Consider the following 23787-nt stretch of genomic DNA (forward strand, 5'->3'; position numbering starts at 1 on the left):
AATAATTTTATAATTACGTAAATTTATTTTTGTGTAATTGCCATATGGGCAAAGCATTTCTCACTTTTAGGTGTGCAATCTCGGTAAGTAATTTCTGATTTTTGCTACCCAAACTTCTTGTAGGTGGGAAAAATTTTGGGCATCCGTGAGATGAACCATGGTTCCGTTTTGCATGGATAGCAAACCAGAATGGGCCCCATGTTTTCTGCAACACGCTGATATGGCCTAAGATTAGTGCCCACTCAGAAATTGTTGGATATGCGACTGTTCACACTCTTATCCATTCCCATCGTCTTCAACCTCTGACTGCTTTATTAATCTAATCTAAAAAGCAGACCTTTCAGAGACATGCGTACAGCTTCCCAAAACTAGCTTTCTGGATTTTTTGCCAATTGTCAAACAATGTCTTGCTGCATCTATAGCTGTAGCTCCGCACCTTCTTTCTCTGCTCCCTCTGCTTCCAATAGAAGCTCCAGATTCACTTTCTCCTCAAGTTCAAGGCCCCGGATCCACTGTGCCTTTGGAGGTGAATTGTCCTCCTTTATATGCATCTGATGATTATTTTTGTTATTATTATTATTATTATTATTGCGCATTTGTTAATTCTTTCCGTTTCCTTTTATTGCCTTCAAAATTTGTGGGAGGATTTCACGAAATTCTTGTCTTTATTTGGTAATACCCGAGTGTTACTGATCGCTTCTTTGGTTTAGTCTTTTCCTGCGGGCAACCAACGTATGGTGAATGCTCAATTTAGATTGCTACTCTTGTAATAGTTCGAACCAATTCTTGCACATGGAATTTGATATTTTTGTAGAACCTGTTGTGTCAGGAATGTTGATAATTAGCATCCAAAAAGCTCATGGATTTTTTTTTTTCTTTTTACTGTTCGTAAATGGTATATGATGTAAGAGGTAACGGTACCTTTGTAGTGCTGTATAACGCATGATTTTTGTGGCTAAGGAATCCCTAGAATTTCAACTCAAACTCCAAGACCTAGATTTGCAGAGAGACAGAGGGGCCGCCCTAATAAGAATGACCCATAGAATCCACCAATACATTTTACATAACTAGGTCGGGGATAAATACCTCCAAACCTATATCATCAATCAACAGAGCATGCTTAGCTAACTTGTGAGCTATAAATCGTCATCCCTTCTTACATGAGCAACTTCGTAATTATTGAAATGCTTCGATTGATCTTTGATCTCATCAAACAAGTGGCCTTGTCTTGACAAGTTAGGAGAGGAGGAATTGAGGGCCTTATCATCCATAAGGAGTCCCTTTCAAATATCACTAAAACTAAATATTATAAATAATCTACATTCCACACCATGTCGAGACAGCCTTAATATCATGAGCCTCGGCCACCCATGTTTCTACTTCACTCATTGCCATTAGAACATTCCTCTTCTCATCTCGTAGAATCACTCCATCTCCAGCTCCCACTTTCTGCATATCTTCATATTAGACCCCATCAACATTAAGCTTGAACACACCCAGTGGGGGAGGGTGCCAACATAGATTTTTCTCTTTCTGAAAACTCTTTTTCATCATCCAGACTCTTTTGTAATAGGGACCTTAGTTTTATCAAGAACGAGATGAGGGCGGTCATTTTCAAATCTAAAGTTTTGCAGTCTTGTCCCCTATACCACAGTAAAGAATTGTTTCATTTCTACTTTTGAAGTTTTATATCCAATTCACAGATATCATCATCAATAATTATTTTCTTTTTCCCTCAAGATTTCTCCTTGTTGGTAGGATATCTTTCCAAGCTATCTTGTTTGTGACTTTCATATGAAGCTTAATAAATATTTACGATATATATATAACTAAATGTAAGTATATTCGTTGGTTAAATATTGCGTAAAACACTAAGTATGCTTGGAGTCCATGAGCATCTTCGAGTATAACCAGTAATTCTACGCAGGGACTGTGGCTGAACCAAAAGTTACTGCTGCAGCTGAACCGCTGTTGCTAAATGCAGTTCGTGGGAAAGATGTTGAGAGACCCCCAGTTTGGCTCATGAGGCAAGCAGGGAGGTACATGAAGGCAGGTTTTTGCAGCTCCCACTTTTGAATGACATTTCCTATGTTGACATGCACTTTTCGACATAATTTATGTAGTATGCATGCTTTTCTAGGATTTTCTGAAAGATAACCCCACAAATCTGTAACTTCAGAATGTTCGAGTTTCTTACATTTAGTGTTTTCTACTCTTTAAACCTTGTTTTGGAATAAGTAGTTGTCTTTCTTATCCTTTTATTACTAAAACAAAGGAACAGATGTGGCCGGCTCTTTTGACTCTGGATGAGGATGGTGTTACTGATAGGAAGACTAGGCATGGAACTCAACTGTGTTTTCAATGTTCCAAATATTTTATTGATGAAAAGCCCATATCCCTTGGAATTTTTTTTTTTTTTTTGATAAGTAATAAGATATTTTATTTATCAAAGAGTAGGCATAGCCCAGGTACACTGGAAGTATACATGTGAGTACACCTTTTTTTAATGTCATTTCCTTTGTTTTTTTATGATTATTCATTCTGACAAGATGCATGCCTTGTTTTGTATCCTTTTCCAAAACAATTTGGGTTTTTCATGTTGTAATATCCCGGATTTAGTATGAATGGGTGGTGATGGGATCCCAAATTGCTTGGGAAGGAGAAGTTCTTACAATTTTCAATTAATTCCAAGGGCTCCAATTGTAACCTTGACCAGTTTTTTTGAAATATAAGTCTAGAGATTGGGTTTTCCTTGGGTCATTGCAGATATTTTCTGTTTTAAAGTGAAGTTTTCCAGAGAAAGTTAACTGTCGTGCCTGGCTAACAGATAACTAAGCATCCCAAAATATAATTTTCTGCTTCACTGGAGCACCTCTATGTTATCTTTTCATAATTATATCTTTCCTACCTAAGAACGTATCTCATGGTTATCTTCTTTATTGTTGCATTCCCTTCACAGAGATGTAAATGTGTTTTTTTCTTTCCCTCCCCCCACATGATTTAGATCAAATAGATCTCATTTATCAACAATTTCTTGTGATAGAGTTACCAAATTATCTGTGAGAAGTATCCTTCATTTCGTGAAAGATCAGAAAATGTTGATCTTGTCGTGGAAATTTCACTTCAACCATGGAAAGTTTTTAAGCCTGATGGGGTAAGAGACAATTTCGAGTCAGACTTCTTCTATCCCTTTAAGTTAGCTGGTTGTTATCTTTTCTCAGATCTTTCTCACATTGATTGTGGTAGGTGATTTTATTCTCGGACATTCTTACCCCTCTATCTGGGATGAATATACCTTTTGACATCGTGAAAGGTAGGGGTCCTGTCATATTCAATGCTCTACGCACAGGCGCTGATGTCGATCAAGTGAGAGAATTCATTCCTGAAGATTCAGTTCCATATGTTGGAGAAGCCTTGACGATTTTGCGGAAAGAGGTTTAACTTGGCATGTTTCCTTTTCATTTTCCACCGACAAAAGCTTTCCTCATCTGGTACCATTAGGGAGTATATGAATCCCTTGCTAGTGCCAAATTTAAATAACCATGTTCAGTTTTGAGTTGGACCTCATAAGCAGAGATGACAAGCAGTCCATTTTAATTTAAGCACTAAAGTATGACTGATTCTAGATGTTCTTTTCTATGGACTTAAAATAAACCTTGGGATAGTTTCATTTGTCTGTACAAGTGAAGGTTACTTTACCTTAACTGATACTAAGTTTTGTTATGTTTATCTATGTCTATATTTGCAGGTAGATAATAAAGCAGCAGTCCTTGGCTTTGTTGGGGCACCTTTTACCCTGGCATCATACGTGGTTGAAGGCGGTTCATCAAAGCACTTTGCAAAAATAAAGAGATTAGCTTTCTCACAACCCAAGGTAATTCATACTTGTTTCCTTCAGCTTTCTGAAACGGACCAAGGTTAATAATAATTTCATATCAGTTGGTATAATGCTTGCAATATCTGTTTCAGTTGGATGCTATCTTGATTAGGGATTGATTATCCACTGGGTTTTGGTTTCTAGCAAGTAATGCAAGACATAACTACTGCAACAATCGTACTGTTAGTTTAGGACCTTGAGATTTTAGCAGGAAATAGAAATTTCCAAGTGGAGTGCGGATTCTCCGGAAGAAGTAAATAAATGTTGTTTATGTCCTCACTCTTACTAGTATATCTGATCTTTATTCATACCATTGCACTATTTTCTTTAAACTTCTAGATGATGGGCTTCTCATCATAGATGCAGTGCCTGAGTAATTGGTCATAGCCACCTCTCTCAAGTCTCATGCAAGGCAACTTTAGGAGCAATTCCATTATGGGGACGAGTTAGAAAAAGTTTACCTTTTTTTTATTTTTTTGGTACCGAGGTCCAGTTTTTATTTGACCTCCGTTTACTTCTACAGGTCCTTCATGCCTTGCTTCAGAAATTTGCAACGTCAATGGCAAAATACATTCAATACCAAGCTGAGAGTGGAGCTCAAGCTGTTCAGATCTTTGACTCATGGGCCACAGAGCTTAGCCCGGTAGATTTTGAAGAGTTCAGTCTGCCGTACTTAAAACAGATGGTGGATGCTGCAAAACGAACGCATCCAAATCTCCCCCTAATCCTATATGCAAGTGGATCCGGGGGCTTACTAGAGAGGCTAGCTTTGACTGGTGTTGACGTAGTTAGCTTGGATTGGACTGTTGACATGGCTGAAGGCAGGAGGCGATTGGGAGAAAATATAGCAGTTCAAGGTAATGTGGATCCTGGTGTTCTTTTTGGTTCAAAGGAGTTCATCACCAACCGAATCAAGGATACTGTGAGGAAAGCAGGCAGAGGGAAACATATTTTGAATCTTGGCCATGGAATTGTTGTAGGGACACCTGAAGAGAATGTTGCTCATTTCTTCGAGGTAGCTAAAGGACTCAGATACTAATAAAGCAAATCTTAGATAGATTTCCATTCTTTTTTTTTTTTATTTCTGCTTATTGGAGTTTTTGTGAAACTAGTAGTTTCATTTCCAACCCTTTACCATTCATTTGATTGTAGTAGTGACAAAATGACCGAGAAAGCACTTATTTCAGCAGGTACATGGTAGCCTTGTGAAGGAGTTAAAGTTGGGTGTCTGTCTGATAGTATATTAATAAAATAAAAGAAAAGAAAAGAAAAAAACCAATCCGTTCGCCAGGTGCTACTCAGTTTGAATAAGGTGGTCGGACGCCAGGAAAATTACAAAGTTGCAGGAGATTGTGGTTGCACAATAATGGTCTGGCAGTCAGTTGTCTTTTACGATTGTGTTGGTAGTTTTTTTCACGTCAGTCACACTGAAATGATTGCCTACCTCGAGCTGATTGTTTGACACCTTACATTACTACGTACTGTGCTTAGGTATACTTCAACAATATTAATAGAAAGAAAGGACGTTGCAGACCACAATGAGCCCACACGTCCACAAAATGTTAAAAAGAAAAATAAATGCCCATAGAATGACCAAAATTATTCCTCCCGGTGTCGCACTCGATATAATAAAAAAAGAAAGAGGGATCCGTCTTGAATTGTCTCCAACCCACGAGGGGTTGGCTCCCCCTTCCCAATCCCCCACTTTCCTCTAATAAGCAAGGTTAGTTCAAATGTTGGTGAAGCATCAGCAGCTTTAATGGCTGTAAAGGAAGCAGAAAAATTGTAGTTAAGAAAAATAATCTTGGAAGGTGATTCTAAAGTCACTATCCAAGCAATCTCCAATGCATCAGAAATTCAAGATTGGACCATCAGCCCTCTTATCAATGACATCAGGTACGAGCTTGAGTCATTCAAAGACTGGAAGGCTAGGAAGATTCATCGATCCCAAAATTGATGTGCGCATAATCTAGCGCAATGGGCAGCAGAAGTGCAAGCCTTTGGCAATATCCCACTAATCCAAATTCCTCCGTCAATGCTCCAATTTCACAGTGGAAAGGATCCTCCTAATTAGTTTGTATTTGTATTTTATAATTTTCAACTTCTTAAGACTATTATGTATGCACTTTTATCGTTTAATGAAAACTTGCTTTAAAAAAAAAAAAAAAAAAAAAAGAGTAGTGATCTTCGATAATGACATCCCTCATCTTATATCCAACTTCCCCAGCAGCTAGCTAATCCATTTTATAATCTGCGCCTACCATTCTATTTGCTAATAATGCTATATATATATATATATATATTATATATTCAATGAATGCGATATGAGCAAGCAATAGCATGTTCACGTGGGCATAGATCCAAATGGGTGCACCTGCTTTCTTTCTGGACCCTCGTTAATTAAATTTGGAGTAGGGCCTACTGCCTCCTACAGTTTTTGTTATGTGTGATTCATTAAGAGCAACCCACTGGCATTTGCATGGACAACATCCTCATCCGATTCCCATACAAACATTCCTTCGTGTTTCTATTCGCCATGCCTTTATGTACGTACAGTACTCCACAGATTCTTACTTACAATTGGTAATTCATTGTTTCTATTCGGCATTTGCTGGACCCCATTGTTCATGATGTGCTTGATCTTCTTCTTCTTGTTTTGTTTTTGTGGCATCCAACGCGATATTTGCTGATAAACAATGAGCTTATAGATGTAATAGAGACATCTGCATGGCCTCTTGGGCAGGCATACAAAAGTTAAAAGTAAAAGACCCTCCAATATTTAAAGAGGCCAGTGCCCTAGTGCCTACTTCTCGACCTGATCCTCCTCCATCATCTTGAGTTGTACGTAGCTTTCATTATTTTTAGAACGCGTGTCACTCATATGCATATGTTTGGCCCAGAAGCACCAACAAAAAAAGCGGAGTAAAGCTCACGTGATGCGTGTCAACTCAAGCATTTTCTGTAAAGTGGTGTAAGTGGAGGGATCCCAAGTCCTACCAAGTACTACAAATATAATGCAACATCCATCTAGAGGGAGAAATCAAAAGTTTGGATCTTTTCGATGAACTGAAACAACAAATAAGTTTGAGAAATTGGTTCATTGGAGACAATTTGAATTAGCAACTTGTACTTTCACCCCACCATGTACGTACGTAAACAAAGGGATCATGAACTCTCTTGTCCTGTACAAATAATTCATGCTCCCAGAACAGAGAGATCTTTTTCACCACTTCAGGTGAAATTATTATTATTATTATTAATTATCTTACGATTTCTTCTAATTGCGTCATCATTTGAACTGCACTTCTTTTGCTAGCTTTTTGTCTAAAGTTGGGCTGGGATTCAGTGAAACCCTTATAATAATGATTAAGAGAAGAAAAAAAAAATTAAGGATCCCACTTAATAATAGCATCAAAGTGTAAGTCATGGTCAATTAAAGGTGTCAATTTGATCATCAAGTTCATTGATTTTATCATGCAGATTATAACCGCAAGTGTCAATTAATAGTAGATGACATGCATGATTATATATACAAGTGGGCAAAGATGGGGGTCCGACTACTATTTCTCTGTCACCTTTTTATGATTCCCAACTCCTTCGGATATTGCTATCGCTTTCCAATTTCCATCCAGATTGTAAAATCCATTTTGAAGAAAAATCTATCCAGAAAAAATAAATTAAAAAATAAAATAAAATACCGAAAGTTGTAGCTATTATCTTGTACGTTTTTCCTTTTTCTGTCGGAGATAATATATAGCAGAGGGTGATTTGCCAATGATCTGTTCTGCTAGGGAAAAAAAAAAAAAAATCACTGCTAATTTATGCCAAATACATTCCTAGCTTTGTGCTTCATGTCATAATCAATTAAGCAAGTGAAAAACACTACATCGGCCGGCAATTATGTAGTCCCACATGGAATGGACAAATTATATATATATATATATGCTATCCAGCTAAGGAAGCCAATGAAGAATAAACTATACATTAAATAATTAGCATAAACTGCATTATTATATATATATAATTTGTCCTTCATTCAATTATTTTCTCGTGTCCATGCATTACTATAACATTAGACAAGAAAGCTAATTAAAGTTACAATTATATATTTGGGTTTAAATGTTGGGACTAATGACTCATTAATTATCACAACGTACAATGCCTTTTTGTTGTCTTCACTTGGCGGCCTAGGAAAAAGCAGTCCTAATTAGCCAGTGCGCATAGGTAGGTTGTAGATTGAATTTGGATATCTTTAATTAGAGTGACTAATTATTAAGTCTTTTTTAAATTTAAACACATCATAATCTCATTCTATTATACGATATGATATCAATGAAAACTAATCATTTGGTATAATTTACATAAGTAAGGTTAATTACATGGCATGCTTTGATATAGAATGAAAGTAATACTCATGTCATCCATATTCTAAGAGTACTTAATGATTCTCCATTTAGAGTTTTTATAATTTTGAGTGGAAAAGAAATCGATACGTATATATTTATTGAGTAGTGCTATGTGTATTTATAATTTTACTAACAAGATTCGTTTTGTTAGTTTTCTTTTGAAATTTAATTTTCAAATTTTATGATTTTCAACATATCTATAACTGATACGTGAAGAAATTAGTTTTTTTTTTTTTTTTTGTAATTTATTAAGTAGATACATTTTGTTAAGTAGTGCAATATGTACTTACAATTTTTTGAATTTTAAATTTAATTATTTTCAGCATATCAATAATTGACATGTGGATATGTAAATCTTTTGAAATTTATTAAATAGACACATTTTGTTAAGTAGTGATACATCTACTTACAATTTTACTAACAAGACTCATTTTGTTAATTAGTTTTCTTTTGAAATTCAAAATTTTTGAATTTTGAATTTCATAATTTTTAGTATATCAATAACTGACATGTGGAGAAATAAATCTTTTGTAAGTTTTTTTTATATTTAGCATTCTCTATATTTATTTATGTTTCTCTTTCATTTTAGATTAATTTAAGAATTTCAGTATAAAGAATTTTGCGGCAAAGGCATAATAAATTAATAATGTATGAGATTGAAGCGATTATCTGAAACTAAATAGACAGCTAGGGTAGATTGCACAAAAAAAGAAAGGGTGGACCAAATAGCGTCAGATCCATGAAAGGTGGAGATACACTTTCTACCCTCAAATTACAAAAATCACATTAATTGAGGATGCGGGAGAGGAGATTCTAAGAGCACATGATGTCTTGGAAGGGTTTGACTTAACACAACTAATACAACTTCCAAATTTTCTAAATTAAAAAAGAAAAGTATTCCTCGTGCTTATGCTAATTTATATATATATATATATATATATATATAATTCTTCTCATCAATCATTATTCACTACTTTATATATCAAATTTTATAGAAAAAAAATTGATAAATATGAAGTGTGAGAGTAAATAGTGACTAGTATAACATTATATATATATATATATATATCTTCCTATATAATAAAAGCATGTATAACGTAAACAGTAATAAACAGTAATTACTGTTCACGTTAAAGTGTAATGAACAATGATTACTGTTCACGTTAAAAGTCAACAGTAATGAACAATTATTACTATTTACGAATCACTGTTCAAGTTAAAAGCCAACAATAATGAATAGTGATTAAAAAAATTAAGATTTGAGATTTTAAATGTCAACCATTTATCTTGAATCTCTAGAATTGGTCTAACAGTAGAGGTTAAAACATTAAAAATAAACAAACTTAAAATAGATAATTAAAATATAAATTCAATTTTAATTTATAAAATACTAATCTTTTATCATTAAATAAAAAATAGAGTTTTGTTAAATATTTTTAAGAGAATAAAATCATATAAATAATTAAAATTTTCAATATAATTTAAATCTCATAATATTCTTAATTAACTAAAATCATTTAGATAAAATGATTTTTTTAGTGCTCCCTGAGTCATTGAGTAGTGTGGGTAAATTTTACAATTCATATATTTTGTTAAGAAAACTATTGCTAGAATATCTAAAATCTTTTAATTGTTATATTACTCATATTACTGTAACATTTTGTTATCATTATGATATTTGTTAAAATTTATTTTTCTATTCATGTACATTAAATTATTGACTAATTAATTTTATTTAAAAAAAACATATTATTTTTACATTTTGTGAATATTAATCACTAGAAAAATGCGTATTGCACGTCGCTCATTATTAGTGTATATCTTCCTATATCTTAAAAGTGTCTATAATATCTACAGTAATGAACAGTAAAACAGTGACCAATAACCGTATGATTTCTCTTCGTTTCAGATTTATATTGGCATCTCTGTTGTCTTTCTACTTCGCTTCTTTTTGGTTTGAAGAGAGGAAGAGAGAGAGTTGCCGTGTGCGTGCGAATGGCAATGTGCGACAGAGAGAGAAAGGGAGTTTCGTGGCGGCTGGATTTAGTAGATGTTGTCGCCGGTGTGAAGTGGTGGAAGTGCGGTGGCCTGGGTGGCCGTGTACGGTTGCGCAGGTTGAGAGAAATGGGAGAAACCCATTTCGGATGGATTTCCGCGGGGGAGAGATAGGGTTGCACGTGGGGAACATCGGTGGTGGCTGGGTTGGTCGCCGGCGTGAAGGGGAGTCGCCTGTGGTGGTCGTGACGGTAGGTGGCCGCGTACAGAGGCGCGGTTTGACATAAATGGTAGAAACTCATTTCGGATGAGTTTCTGCGGGGGAGAGATAGGGCTGCGCATGTGGGACATCGATGGTGGCTAGGTTGGTCGTCGGCATGAGGGGGAGTCACCTGTGGTGGTCGTGACGATAAGTGGCCGCGTATGGCGGCGCGGTTTGAGAGAAATGGGAGAAACCCATTTCGGATGGATTTCCGGTGGGGAGAGATAGGGTTGCGCGTGGGAGTCATCGGTGGTGCCTCGGTTGGTCGTCGGCATGAGGGAGACTCGCTGGTAGTGACGGTGAGGCTGTCCGGTGCACGGCGGCGCCGAGCTGGGCTAAGGGAGAATGGGCCGTGGGAATGAATCGGGCAAGAGGAGAGAGACAAAATGAAGATTTTTTTTTTAATAAAATCGATATATAATCACTAAAAAAAAATATTATATGTTGAAAAAAAAATAATAGTAAACTCTTTTTATTTTGGGAGTAAAACTGAATATCTTCTTATATATATTGCTAGGAATATTTAGGAAATGAACTCATGCATGCATATGACGCGCGCACCATGCATATAGGAAGATATATATATATATATATATATATATATATATATATATATATATGCAAATTGTCTCTGTATATATGTAACGAGTGTTAATTTTAATATGTTAATAAAGTCTGGTTTTGATATTACATTAATCTGGTTAATTATAAATTTAAAATTATATACTCATAATAATGTCTTTTACGTAAACTATTACTCTTTCAAATTATAAATTGATCCATTTTATATATTAACAAGATTATTATTAGACACAAACACTACATATATATTTATTTATCATACTTTATATATTCTATATTAACATATTTCTAAATCTTTGATAACCATGCTTAAATTTCAAATTCATTTCATGCAGGAACATTTATCGTATATTCAAAATATTGTAAAATTATGTTCAAGCAAAAAATGGATCATACAATTGGGTGCAGATTTAGATCAACTCCAAAAACAGCGCCACAAAAATTTCAATGTTCTATGCATATATAAATATTATGAATGAGGCGAACACACCACCTCTAAATACATAACCCCTCAAACTTTACTTTCAGTAACGAAACAAGCAATTATGTAATATTTAGTTGTTTAAAAAATAAACTGTAATATGAATTCCAAACATATTCCTTTACTTTCCAAACTTGCTTGAACTTATAGTTTGTTTAAACTTATTATTATTTGAATTAGTAGTTTTTAATTAGAATAATCAATATTATCTTCATAGACCTTATCCTTAAATTTTCTTCTTCTATACTAAATGTTTATCTTTTAAAACAATTTAACACGGAACAAACGTGCCGCACGTAATTTCATCGCTAGTATATATATATATGTAAAGCGAACTTGATTTTCAGAGATAATTAATATAAATAAGGGAGAGTGCATCTAACCCGAGTGTGAACTCGAGACAACTAGCTGCAGTTGCCCTTCAATTTCGCGTCACATTCAAACTTACACACGTATGTATTATATATAGATATATCTTGGAAAGAAAGTATTAACGAAAATAACAATAACTAGAAAGAAATAAAAATTGAATGGTAGAATTTGAAAAAGGAAGTCAACTGAAGCCGCATTTGTGTATATCTTTAATTCCAATATGACATGTACGTCCGTATACAGTGGACATTCAAAGTGGAACCATCAAGCAGGAATTATGCAACGCCACGTAATTTCCAACACGTTCACATTAATTTACGGGTTTTGTTTGTTTGGAATCAAAGAGAAATTGGAATTAGACATCATTCATTAATTTCATTTTATTCGGCCAACACACCCAATCATATTCATATTCATATATCTCGGCCAAACGACAACTGGCCGTCCATCGGGGGGCGGGGGGAGGAAAAGTAGTTATACACCTTCGTTACGTATAGTTTGGTCTTTGCTGGTTCAAGTTTTTCAATCAGAACTAGCAAGACTTGTCATTGGTCACGTGGGTCCCACCCCCCTCGTTAGATAGATAAGCATTGGTACGTACCCTCCCCCCTCTTTTAGATATTTCAAATTATTCAGTTATATTTTGACAGAAGATCGATGCAGTATTATTAATCTTTTTTACAATTAATCAATAATATTTGGAAAGTATGCTTTTTTTCCAATATATACTTTTGTTCACACTACCTACAATAATCCAAAAAAAGAATAAAGAAAATTAATTAGAATCCTTGAGATACTTTCCCTTGCATATATTAACAAAAGAAACCTTTCCTTCATTGGAATCTATCGCCTCATCCACACTAATCACTCTTATTTTATATATATATATATATATATGACTCCTAATACATTATATATAGTGCGTAAAAACCAAAACTAATTTAATTTACCCTACTTCTACCTCCTCTCGATCAATCCAAGCCACAGCGAGTTTTCTTCCATAGCCCAGGTTATGGAGGTCCAAACACCCCCACCAAAGCGCAAGCCAGTACTGACCCGAATGAACACGTACGTAGCCAACAGCTGGGTGGGCAAGCGGTTCAAGCTGGCCGAGCGCAACTCCACCTTCACCACCGAGCTCCGAGCCGGCACCGCTACGTTCCTCACAATGGCCTACATCCTCGCCGTCAACGCCTCCATCCTCACAGACTCCGGCGGGACATGCTCGGTCTCCGACTGCATCAGCCTCTGCTCCGATCCCTCCATCTCTGTCCTCAACTGCTCCGGGCCCAACCTCCGGGTCATCCAGCCGGACGCGTCCTGCAAGTTCAACCCTGTCAACCCGGGTTACGAGTCCTGCCTCGAGAGAATACGCAAGGACTTGATAGTAGCCACCGTGGCTTCTTCTCTTATCGGGTGCGTCATAATGGGTGTCTTTGCTAATCTTCCTTTGGCTTTGGCTCCGGGTATGGGTACCAATGCTTATTTCGCTTACACGGTTGTGGGGTTTCACGGGTCGGGAAGTGTCTCCTACAGCAGCGCCTTGGCCGCCATTTTTATCGAAGGTTTGATCTTCTTGGCAATTTCAGCAGTTGGGTTACGAACCAAACTTGCCAAACTCGTCCCAAAACCCGTCCGAATCAGCTCATCAGCCGGCATCGGTCTATTCTTGGCTTTTATTGGGTTACAAAACAACGAAGGAATCGGGTTGATCGGCTACAGCTCGTCAACCCTGGTGACACTGGGAGCCTGCCCGGCATCCTCTCGGGTCTCCCTCGCCCCTGTTATAACCGCAGCGAACGGGACAGTTAGTTTACTCCCAGGAGGTACCGTCTCAGGGGGAATTTACTGCCTCCGAGACACCATGGAGAGCCCAACATTTTGGCTCGGAATCGTCGGGTTCGTAATTATTGCATATTGCCTGGTGAAAGACGTTAAAGGCGCGATGATTTACGGAATAGTATTCGTAACAGCGGTGTCGTGGTTCCGGAATACGAAGGTAACGGCGTTTCCGAATACGGAAGCGGGGGATACGGCGTACGAGTATTTCAAGAAGGTAGTGGATGTGCATGCGATAAAAAACACGGCGGGGGCATTGAGCTTTAGTAGTATCGGAAAAGGTTCCTTTTGGCAAGCTCTGGTCACGTTCTTGTACGTGGACATACTGGATACGACCGGTACGTTGTACTCGATGGCCCGGTTCGCCGGCTTCGTGGATGAAAACGGCGATTTCGAGGGGCAATATTTCGCTTTCATGTCGGACGCCACGTCAATTGTGGTGGGGTCGTTGCTAGGTACTTCACCGGTGACGGCGTTCGTAGAATCGTCGACGGGAATTAGGGAGGGAGGAAGAACAGGGCTAACGGCGCTTACGGCGGCGGGATACTTCATGTTGGCTTTTTTCATAACGCCGTTACTGGCGTCGATACCAGCGTGGGCGGTGGGACCGCCGTTGATACTGGTGGGGGTGTTAATGATGAAGTCGGTGGTGGAGATAGACTGGAACGATATGAGGGAGGCAATCCCAGCATTTGCGACGATGATATTGATGCCTTTGACTTATTCAATAGCGTATGGGCTTATTGGTGGGATCGGGACTTACATTGTATTGCACCTCTGGGATTGGGGTCACGCACTTTTGGTGAGACTTGGAATGGTGAAGCCAGTACATGGGGGATTGGTCAATGGGACACCTCATCCTACTTCCGCTTCTAATTCTCCTCGTTCAAGTCTCAAACCACTCGAGGTCTAATCTAATTGGAGGGGACCATGTTAATTTGCTTTTGTTTTTTAGTTCTTTTGATTAAGAATATTCCACTTTTCGTTGTTGTTCTGTCTCTGGTAAAACAACTGGGAATTAAGAAGATTAGAAATAGTGGATTATCCCGATCAGAGCCAGATCAGGCATTATTTATTTATTGTTATGTAAATAAATATAAAATATTTCAATGCTTAGTTGTAGTTTCACGATTGTTTGTGAATACAGTTGGATCGCATAAGAGTTGAAGAATACAGTTGGAAGAAAGAAAGAGAGGTAGCGCCTGCATGGGTTGGTCGGCAAGTAGTCTCGGTTTCAAACTTTGTTTCTTTTTCATATATGCATGGTTTTTTTTTTATTAATAAATTGGAGTGGTCAAATGGTTGATGATGATTTCTAAGTTACACAAAACCATATAAATTTGTAAATTTCTTCACCAATTGCGTCCTGGATGAGTATAGCTTTGACCTTTTTTTATTTATTAATAAAATGGAGTTTAGGTTTAGGCAGATAGCTAGGCAAGTACAAGGATTCCCCTAATACTTGATTGATTACACGCGCACAAATTAAAATTAGCCAAAAGCACCGCTCCTTTAAAGTTTTGCGTACAGAATCGAAGCATCATAAGTTCATAACACACACAAACTTTCGTACAAAGAGGATGATTCCCCTAATAGCAATGAAGAAGACATATTGGGTGGCAAGCTCGTATTTGCTACGCCCATCTTTCCCCAACACCACCGATTATTCTGTTTGCTAGATGATAACATAATTATGCATGGATTTGGGGACATATATTTATATTTATATATATATATATATATAATATAGAAAATAAGTTGGCTGAGAGAATAAATTCTTTGCCTGCGTGTCCAACTGACGTATGAAACCTGCTTCATGTCATTTTAATACACCATTTTTTTTATTGCTCCAAAAATAAAAAGAAATTTTTTGTTGTTTTTTAATTTTCAACGTCCTGAATCTAAACTAGATCCAACGTGTCTGCGTGGGGCCTCCCCCGGATACGACCATCCCCAGCTAAAAGCTTTGAAGATTCCATGTGCATTACAAATATTTGAATAGCGAGTTGATATAAAGATAATAATCTATTTCAAACTTCAGTTCAATTGATTGAATTCAATTGCTCCTACCTACCAAATGCATGAAATAAAGCCTCCCAAGTCCAGTTTGACAACAGGTTATTTCAAGATGATGAAAGCTTGCCACGATAGCTATTATCTACAGAAATTAGACGTCTGCCTCCACGTACGATTCCCAAATATCTTTAAACTTGTTTTGATTCGTGCCGCACAGCTGGTTAGTCCCCATAAAGTGGGTAATTTCTTATCCATAGAAATCTTCTGGTATTAATTATATGATGCATTGTTTGTAGCTACACTTCATTCTTCTCGCGCCACAGGGATTATTAATGTGTGTAGTGAAGAATATCACGAGCTTTCTCTGGGAAAAGCGATCATCATCATCTGGTGCTTCCTATCTTGTCATGTGTCGTTTATCTATGTCATGATAAATGAAACCCATTTAAATGCTCCTCCAACTTCTATCTCCATATATAATGCCACTCTATATTATATGCACCCAAGGAAACATGTTCTTTTGTTTCTTATGGTCATTATAAATATTGTATTGGTGGGGCCAATAAATTGTATTCGTCGTCATCCTGCTCGCATTATAGCGTGTCTCAAGGGTGTTGTCCACGGCACTCGCACGAGAGTGAGAAAGAGTATTACACAAGTGTAACGAGTAGGTTTTTGCCACTTGACAATTTGACATACATTAACATACAAAAAAAGAAAGAAAGACCCTTAATTAGTCTTACGAGTAAATTGCGAGCGCTGTATACAGAACAGGACTGGAGTTTTCATGGCAAAGCCTAGTTCTTGCAATGAAGGGCAAGGTTACGGTCGACAATCTTGGGCCAACAGCCTAATACTAAAGCACTTCGTTCTGGGATCCTACCACAGAAATAAACCTTTCGTAGTTCGGCCTGGAACCTCTAATGCCAGAAAAGTACATAATTTATCTTGCTGCCTTCACGACCAGATCAAAGATGCAAAACCATTTTTTTTCCCTTCCTAGTTCCGACTCAGCAGTAATGACAGTAAACATTACTAGCACACTGCACAACTCCAGCCAGCAATCCTTCTCTCTGACAAGATCACCATCCATTCAACCCTGCCAACACATTTTTCCTACTATGTGTAAATATGTGTTTAAATAGAATGATAAAAATGACAAATCACATGGTGTGGTGTAAATGTGATAAGTAGAATTTTTCTTCCTACTATACTATGATGAAAGATAACAGGGAAGAATCCTCCCGTTATGCACAAAGAGAACAAGGAAGCAGGGATTTCATTCCGGTCCAACATATAGACAACAACAAAAATACAGATGACTTCAAATTGCACCTGAAACTCTCGAGTCTTCTGCACAATGTCATTGCGACTGAAACTAGAATATCAGAACTATGCATCCTTGTCCTTGGTTAAACTTCGAGGAAGTCTGCTAATCACACTTTCATCCACTATTTTATAGTGCTTTGAAAATTGCCGGTGGATCATTCCGCAATACCTATCCACATGCTCTTCATACTTGCTGTACAAGGCAGGAACTGTAATGAATATGATGGTTCCTGTCAACATCAAATTAGAGAGATGTTAAAGATGAAAAAGAAAAAAGAAAAAAGAAAAAAGTGAAACATCAGAAGGCAGGAAGGCGGAAGCTCCCAAACAAAGTTTCTTTGGTGAGCTCAAGTCACAAAAAGATTGATTATGTAGTAATTGGCAGGATTTTTTTTTTTTTGTCAAGATATGGACGGCTTATGCAAGCCATGCGAGAAGAGTTAAGTGCCCCACGTGTTTTGAAGGAAAATATGAATTAAAAAAGTTAGAAAAAGGAAGGCAAGTAGAATGCAGGAACAAAGACCATAATTCTGAGACAACACTGCTCGGCACTAAATTGACAAGGCTAAAGATGAACGTCCATACCAATATAAGCGATTGTGAAGAAAGAGAAGAAGCTCCCAACGACAGACAAGAGCCACACACAAACAACCACCTGTCAAAACATCAATAGTATGTACGAAAATTTCTTAAAATGAATCAGTTATGAACACAATGCACAGTTAGAAGCGAAGTTCTGTAGTTTCAATGGGGCAGATCATACATCCCGATAACTTATTCAAATACCAGAGAGCACCATAAGGAATGCAGGGGGATGGGACCCAAGGACAGTGGTTTCCACTACCCTCCTGCAAACCATATAGTAAAATATATTGACAACTAACCTGGGTGCTTGATTGTTCTCTGAGAGCACATAAAACAAATATTCACGCTCCCCATATTTTGTTGGCATCATTAATCCATTTTACAGGGCACCAAGACTCATTGATCAAATTTTATTTTAAGAATAGAAGTACCTATTATCTATAAATATATTGGCCCCACTAGGACCACAACACCTCAGCTATGCCACAGCAGTTTTAAATTACTATACTATTAATTTAGACTGACCTTAGAAAAAAGTCTAAAATCCTTGCCAAGCGTGATGTCATGAGCCATAAGCAGCACATTATTGATTTTAACACGAAATGATGCTGCAGCATTATTAACCATTTCCTCTGACAATACTAGCTCCGGTAATGTTTGCAATTGTCTGCTCAAAAGTAGAAACAATTCTTGTGATGAAATTAGTTTCCATGCTACAATGGTAGAAAGTTGTAATCAATAGGCAGATTGAGGGTAGAAGACTCGTTACCTATCTCTGAAAACAGCATAGTTGGCATGAAGAAACAACAGTACAATTAAAATCAGCAACACATCTGAACAAATTGATAAGAACGATAATCCAGACCGCTCAAATAGGAGCCATGCAACTGTAGCAACAGCAATGATGCCTAAAGAAACATTCCACCGCTTCCACAACAGAATATCAGCAGCTAAATGAAGAGGGAAGGGGGAGAATCAAGAATAAGTCTAAAAATACTAACAAGAGCACATGAGTGAATATGCAAAAGGATGTACCCAGCGTCAACAAAAGTTGTAATCCAGCAATTTAGAACAGGTCTCAAAATCAATTGAATGAAAAGGGCAGAGGGGAGAAACAAAAGGATAAAGAAAACAATATCATGGCTAATTTTTTTTTCTCATATAAGTAAGGTCATAGCTAAATAACAAAAGTGAGAAGTAACCCCAAAAAAGTGTTGATCTGCAAGGAATAGCATAATCCACTAAGGGAATGCTACACAAAGCATTGACTCTCATCTCAGATCATATGTCACAACTAATGTCTAAAGTACTTTAAAGAATCTGCAAGAATGAAAATTGTACGGAAGAACTCAAGCCATTTAAAAAGGACAGTCTCAGCAAGCAAATGGAAACTTTCAATCAAAGAAGAGGAAAATTTTCGCCAGTACGTGATGGATAAAAAGAAAAGACCAACGACAGTTATGATTGTATAGATACATTGCATTCACTCTGCATTGTCATTACCATCACTCTGGAAAGAGCACACCATGAAAATCTCTTTGAAAGGGAAATGAATGTACGAATAACTAAAAGAAGACAGTTTATGCTTCATCTAAACCTAGGTCCAAACATACAGGCAGCAACACATCCTGCAAGGCAAACTTTGTGATACAACCCATGCCTATGACAAAATGTAAATGTTGGCTGCTCCTACAATATATCTATAAATAGGATATGCATTTTATCTTGCTTTTGTCACAGTCCAGGAACAGGATACATGGGCCATGGGCCAGTTTGGGCCTATTACTTGTTGTTTTCCTTTATGTTATGTAAGGAAGTGGGCCATAGAGTAGCCGGGCCATTAGCTTGTTATTTCTTTTTATCCGGTCCGTTAGTTATTAGTCTTGAGTCAGGTTTTATCAAGGTTGAGGCCTTTTTCAGATGTTTGGCAAGATTCTAGCATATATGTTCACTGTAGCTACCGAAATGATCTAATCGGAAAGTTAATGCAAATATTACTTCTCCTTCTCTTATCATCTTCTTCATTTCTTCAATGGAGGTGCTCCCCTCGAAGTGAGTAATTTTCTTGTATTTTCTCGTACATTTTCTAATCACCCAAACACCTACTATTAGGTGTGTGTTACAAGTAGTATCTAAAGCCAGTCTTTCCTTGGCATCGGCTTTCATCATTTTGTGAGAATGGAAAACATCATCTCATCCTTACTCAATATCAAAGAGCTAATGGAACACAATCTTCAATGCTTCAATGTTCTTCAACAACATCTGAACGATTTTCGAGAGAGCCACAGCAAAATGCACCAAGTATTTCAACAGTCCCTTGACGAATTTGCTAGCAACTTTCAGAAAAGTTTCAACCAATTCGAAGATCAAATCTGTGACATACAAGAGGAAGATGCAGTTGCTGTGGAAGAAAAAGATGAAATCAAGCCCGCTCAACTTATTCTTTCTCAAGTTCCCAAAAATCCTGAACCATTCCTACCATTCTCTGATCCTCCCCTAGGAATCTCGTGTCCTTCTTTTCATCTCAGAAATTATTTTTTCTCTTCTTCCTTCCTGTCGGTCGCCACTAGCAACAAAGACTCATTAATCGTAAGAGGCCTAACCATCATATGGGAGTTCGATCCCGGTGGCGTTGATCACGGCCTTCAAAACTCCGTCGCCTCTCTCTCTCCTTTTTCTTGCGACGGCGAGAGGATGACCTCGCTCTCATTTTCGTTCCATCCTGAGTGCACAGTAATGCACCAGATCTATTCCACCACTCAGCCTGTTGTCATGCGTCTGATGCTCCAAGATTTTACAATTCTTCAATATGGGATTTCCGTCAGATTTACAGAGTTAACTGAACTTGTTGGGGCTTCATCGTCTGGTAAAACACAGCTAGAAGTCAATCTGAGATCGCAGATGCAGAAAGGAGATATGGTCCATGTTGATTTCTACTAGAACTATGGGAAGACTTTCAAAAAGCCACGCCGTCCGTATGAGAAGGAACGATTGGATCATGAGCTAAAGTTTGTGGGAGAGTAAGGGCTCCGATGTAAGAGAGAGTTGTGGAGGGTTCAATATGCTTTGAGCCGCATCTGTAATGCTGCCAAGGAACTTCTCACTCCGGATGAGAAGAATCCTCATGGAGATTCGAGGGTGAGGCCCTTCTCCACAAAATGAACAGGTACGGGCTCTTGGATGAGGGCCAGAACAAGCTTGATTATGTCCTAGCTCTGACTGTGGAGAACTTCCTTGAGCGCCGACTACAAACCCTTGCATTCAAATTAGGTATGGCCAAGTCGATTCACCATGCCCATGTATGTATTAAATTAGTTAACAAGGATTCGGTTGCGTCGTCCATCTCCAAGGCCTCTACGATGAGCTGTCTCTCCATCACCACGCACTTTCCCTCGACTCGTCCATCCGCTGCCTCCAATCTTTGAGACATGCTCTACTCTCCTATCACCTTCTCGATCCCAAATTAATTAACAAGCCTCCAAGAGAAAATCTGAGAGATAGTGTCAACTTATATGATGCTATACCTCCAGCCGATTCAAGGAAGTCCTTGTCCGTTGATGTTGGTGTTTCAATTGATGGCTCCCAAGGGTTCTCTCAAGGTCTGTTGGTAATGTTGGCTAGTGTTGTGCATAGCATACCCGAGGGATTTACTGTGAAGTCGACACTTGGTATAGCCTCTAAAGTACTTATTCATGGCATAGTATATTTCATTGTTACAGAGGCAATTGAGCTATACGAACAATTGGAGTACATTAATGTTTTTTCTGGAGAGATAAAATTATTATTGGTCCTGCCTATTCCTATTATCCATGGCTATAAAGTGGACGATGGGGCCTATGAAGGTACGGGAGCACTCCTTAATGGTGGGGTTGTGGTGAAACATGGTGTGGCAATTGAGACAAGGAAAGTCTTTGTTTTTTACCATGGTGGTGGGGGTGGGGGTGGGACCTTTGATGTCAGTGTCTTGACAATTGCAAATGATGTTTTTGAGTCCTTTGGCCCTATCGGCAACATTCATCTAAGAGGTGAGGAAATTAATTATAGAAAGACCCTCATGGGACCTGTCAAGAAGACTAGGGAAGATGTTAGATTAGAGAAGAACCAAATTGCTGGAAGTTTGCTGGTCCAATGGCTTCTTAAGGTCTACTTTGGACATATACTCGCGCACCTTGTGGACAAGGTGCTTCTCTGGGGGATAGTTTGTCACAGTCCAGGGACAGGATACATGGGCCATGGGCCAATTTGGGCATATTACTTTACTTGTTGTTTTCCTTTATGTTATGCAAGGAAGTGGGCCATAGAGTAGCTGGACCATTAGCTTGTTATTTATTTTCATCCAGTCCGTTAGTTATTAGTCTTGGGTCATGTTTTATCAAGGCTGAGGCCTTTTTCAGATGTTTGGCAAGATTCTAGCATATATGTTCACTATAGCTACCGAAATGATCTAATCAGAAAGTTAATGCAAATATTACTTCTCCTTCTCTTATCATCTTCTTCATTTCTTCAATGGAGGTGCTCCCCTCGAAGTGAGTAATTTTCTTGTATTTTCTCGTATATTTTCTAGTCACCCAAACACCCACTATCAGGTGTTACAGCTTTATTTTGCAGTTTTCATCTTATTTACTGTCGGTTGCTTAATTTTTAAATATCAAATAACTGAGTACTATAGCAAGTAACAGCAATGGGCTTTTCGGATTATATAAAACTTTTGAAGAAAAAACTTGCATCATCCTGAATGACATACCAATCAAGGACATTAGATGCACAGAACATTATGTGGAAGATAGGACCCAAATCTGGGTGACGTAATACCCAATTCGTTCTTCTTTTGGCCCAATAATACATTGAAAATTTAAAAAAAACAAAAACAAAAACAAAAACAAAAATGAAAGGAATCTAAGGGTCAATCTACAAGTGCCGGTATCACCTCAGTGGTGCCTTAGAATATGCAAGGGAAACTATTAAACTCGAATAAAAGAAGAGACATACAGAAGAAAGACATCAAGTAAACGGAAGATAACATGAACAATAAGACTGCTGACCAAGAAAGCCACCTCACACAACACCCCTTTATGTTCTTCATTAGAAGCAGACAATCACAAATCCCATTGACTAAACAATCAGAAAGAATACCCGCATACGGTTTAAAAATAAAAGAAACAAACCCATATGTGAAGGAATTGAACTTGAGGAATGGAAGAAATCAAAGAGAAAAATCTTACCTTGACCTCCGCCCATACACTGGTGGACAGAGGCTTGGCGACCGAACAATCGGTAACCTGACCCTCCTGAGCTACATGGCGATGTTGATGATGTACCAGCCGTGGGTTTCCTGGCATCCCCATCACCCTCCACGTTACATAAATCTTGGGAATATTCCATGAAAGCCAACACCAAGAAAACCCAGAGAAATTGAAAATTCAGCCCCCACAGCGAAAAAGAGAGTTCCAAATCGAAATTGGGCAAAGTTCTGAAATAGGATCCGAGATTTGGGACGCCGGGGCCCGGGAGTCTTCAACTTCTCTGTTTTCCAGGAAACAATACGCGTCCATCTCAATGTTTTGAATACCGTACCGGAAGACATATCGGTAAAAGCACTAGAACGAAATATTTTAATATCGATACCGTTTCGAAATAACATTTCAAGATAGTCGATATATAAATAAATTATATATATAAATATATATAAAAATTATATTTTAAAATAATAGTTTATATATAAATACATATATATATAAATTATAAATAATCTAGTCTAAATTAGGGGTTAAAAAATAAATTTATAATTTGAAAAAATGAAAAAAAAAATACACAGGCCGAAATATAGGTCGGTACAGGTCGAAATTTAGGCCGAAACGGCCGGTACAGTCCGGTACGGCCGATATTTTGGCCGGTACGGAACACATATAGTACCTGTACCGGCCGGACGGCCGAAACGAAAAATTTCAGCCATACCGGCCGATACGATACAAAATTTAAAACTTTAGTCCAAATCCTTCAGGGTGGGTAAAAACGGAAAAGAAAAAAAAAAAAAAAGGAAAAG

The 23787-nt window shown here is 37.7% G+C and overlaps 3 protein-coding genes across 3 annotated transcripts; 2 read left to right on the forward strand and 1 right to left on the reverse strand.

Moving 5' to 3' along the window:
• The first annotated feature begins 185 nt into the window (after positions 1 to 185).
• On the forward strand, positions 186 to 5011 carry LOC108991894 (uroporphyrinogen decarboxylase-like). The gene is made up of 6 exons (XM_018966307.2): positions 186 to 526; positions 1928 to 2049; positions 3044 to 3154; positions 3247 to 3435; positions 3749 to 3874; positions 4401 to 5011. Exons 1-6 carry the CDS (start codon positions 403 to 405, stop codon positions 4914 to 4916), a joined length of 1188 nt encoding a protein of 395 aa, XP_018821852.1. The 5' UTR covers positions 186 to 402; the 3' UTR covers positions 4917 to 5011.
• A 7884-nt stretch (positions 5012 to 12895) lies between these two features.
• Positions 12896 to 14936, forward strand: LOC108991922 (adenine/guanine permease AZG1). Its single transcript, XM_018966346.2, has one exon. It carries the CDS (start codon positions 12988 to 12990, stop codon positions 14725 to 14727), a length of 1740 nt encoding a protein of 579 aa, XP_018821891.1. The 5' UTR covers positions 12896 to 12987; the 3' UTR covers positions 14728 to 14936.
• Positions 14937 to 16491: 1555 nt separating this feature from the next.
• Positions 16492 to 23281, reverse strand: LOC108991898 (reticulon-like protein B16). The gene is made up of 6 exons (XM_035692292.1): positions 22967 to 23281; positions 18514 to 18694; positions 18270 to 18411; positions 17745 to 17814; positions 17166 to 17389; positions 16492 to 16929 (listed from the first exon to the last, which is right to left on the reverse strand). Exons 1-5 carry the CDS (start codon positions 23124 to 23126, stop codon positions 17223 to 17225), a joined length of 720 nt encoding a protein of 239 aa, XP_035548185.1. The 5' UTR covers positions 23127 to 23281; the 3' UTR covers positions 16492 to 16929; positions 17166 to 17222.
• Between the last annotated feature and the right edge of the window lie 506 nt (positions 23282 to 23787).

The sequence above is a fragment of the Juglans regia genome, chromosome 7 (genome assembly GCF_001411555.2).
Source record: "Juglans regia cultivar Chandler chromosome 7, Walnut 2.0, whole genome shotgun sequence".
Lineage (NCBI taxonomy): Eukaryota > Viridiplantae > Streptophyta > Magnoliopsida > Fagales > Juglandaceae > Juglans > Juglans regia.

What these genes read in the sequence shown, in the direction of transcription:
- LOC108991894 (XM_018966307.2), top strand. Translation starts at nt 403, where the DNA reads ATGTCTTGCTGCATCTATAGCTGTAGCTCCGCACCTTCTTTCTCTGCT. An exon ending in AAGCAGGGAGGTACATGAAG is followed by an intron (nt 2,050 to 3,043) that starts GCAGGTTTTTGC and finishes TTCTTGTGATAG; the next exon opens with AGTTACCAAATTATCTGTGA. An exon ending in TAGCTTTCTCACAACCCAAG is followed by an intron (nt 3,875 to 4,400) that starts GTAATTCATACT and finishes TTACTTCTACAG; the next exon opens with GTCCTTCATGCCTTGCTTCA.
- LOC108991922 (XM_018966346.2), top strand. Translation starts at nt 12,988, where the DNA reads ATGGAGGTCCAAACACCCCCACCAAAGCGCAAGCCAGTACTGACCCGA.
- LOC108991898 (XM_035692292.1), bottom strand. Translation starts at nt 23,126, where the DNA reads ATGGAATATTCCCAAGATTTATGTAACGTGGAGGGTGATGGGGATGCC. An exon ending in GTGTATGGGCGGAGGTCAAG is followed by an intron (nt 18,695 to 22,966) that starts GTAAGATTTTTC and finishes CTCTTCATTTAG; the next exon opens with CTGCTGATATTCTGTTGTGG. An exon ending in ATTTTAGACTTTTTTCTAAG is followed by an intron (nt 17,815 to 18,269) that starts GTCAGTCTAAAT and finishes ATGTTTTGACAG; the next exon opens with GTGGTTGTTTGTGTGTGGCT.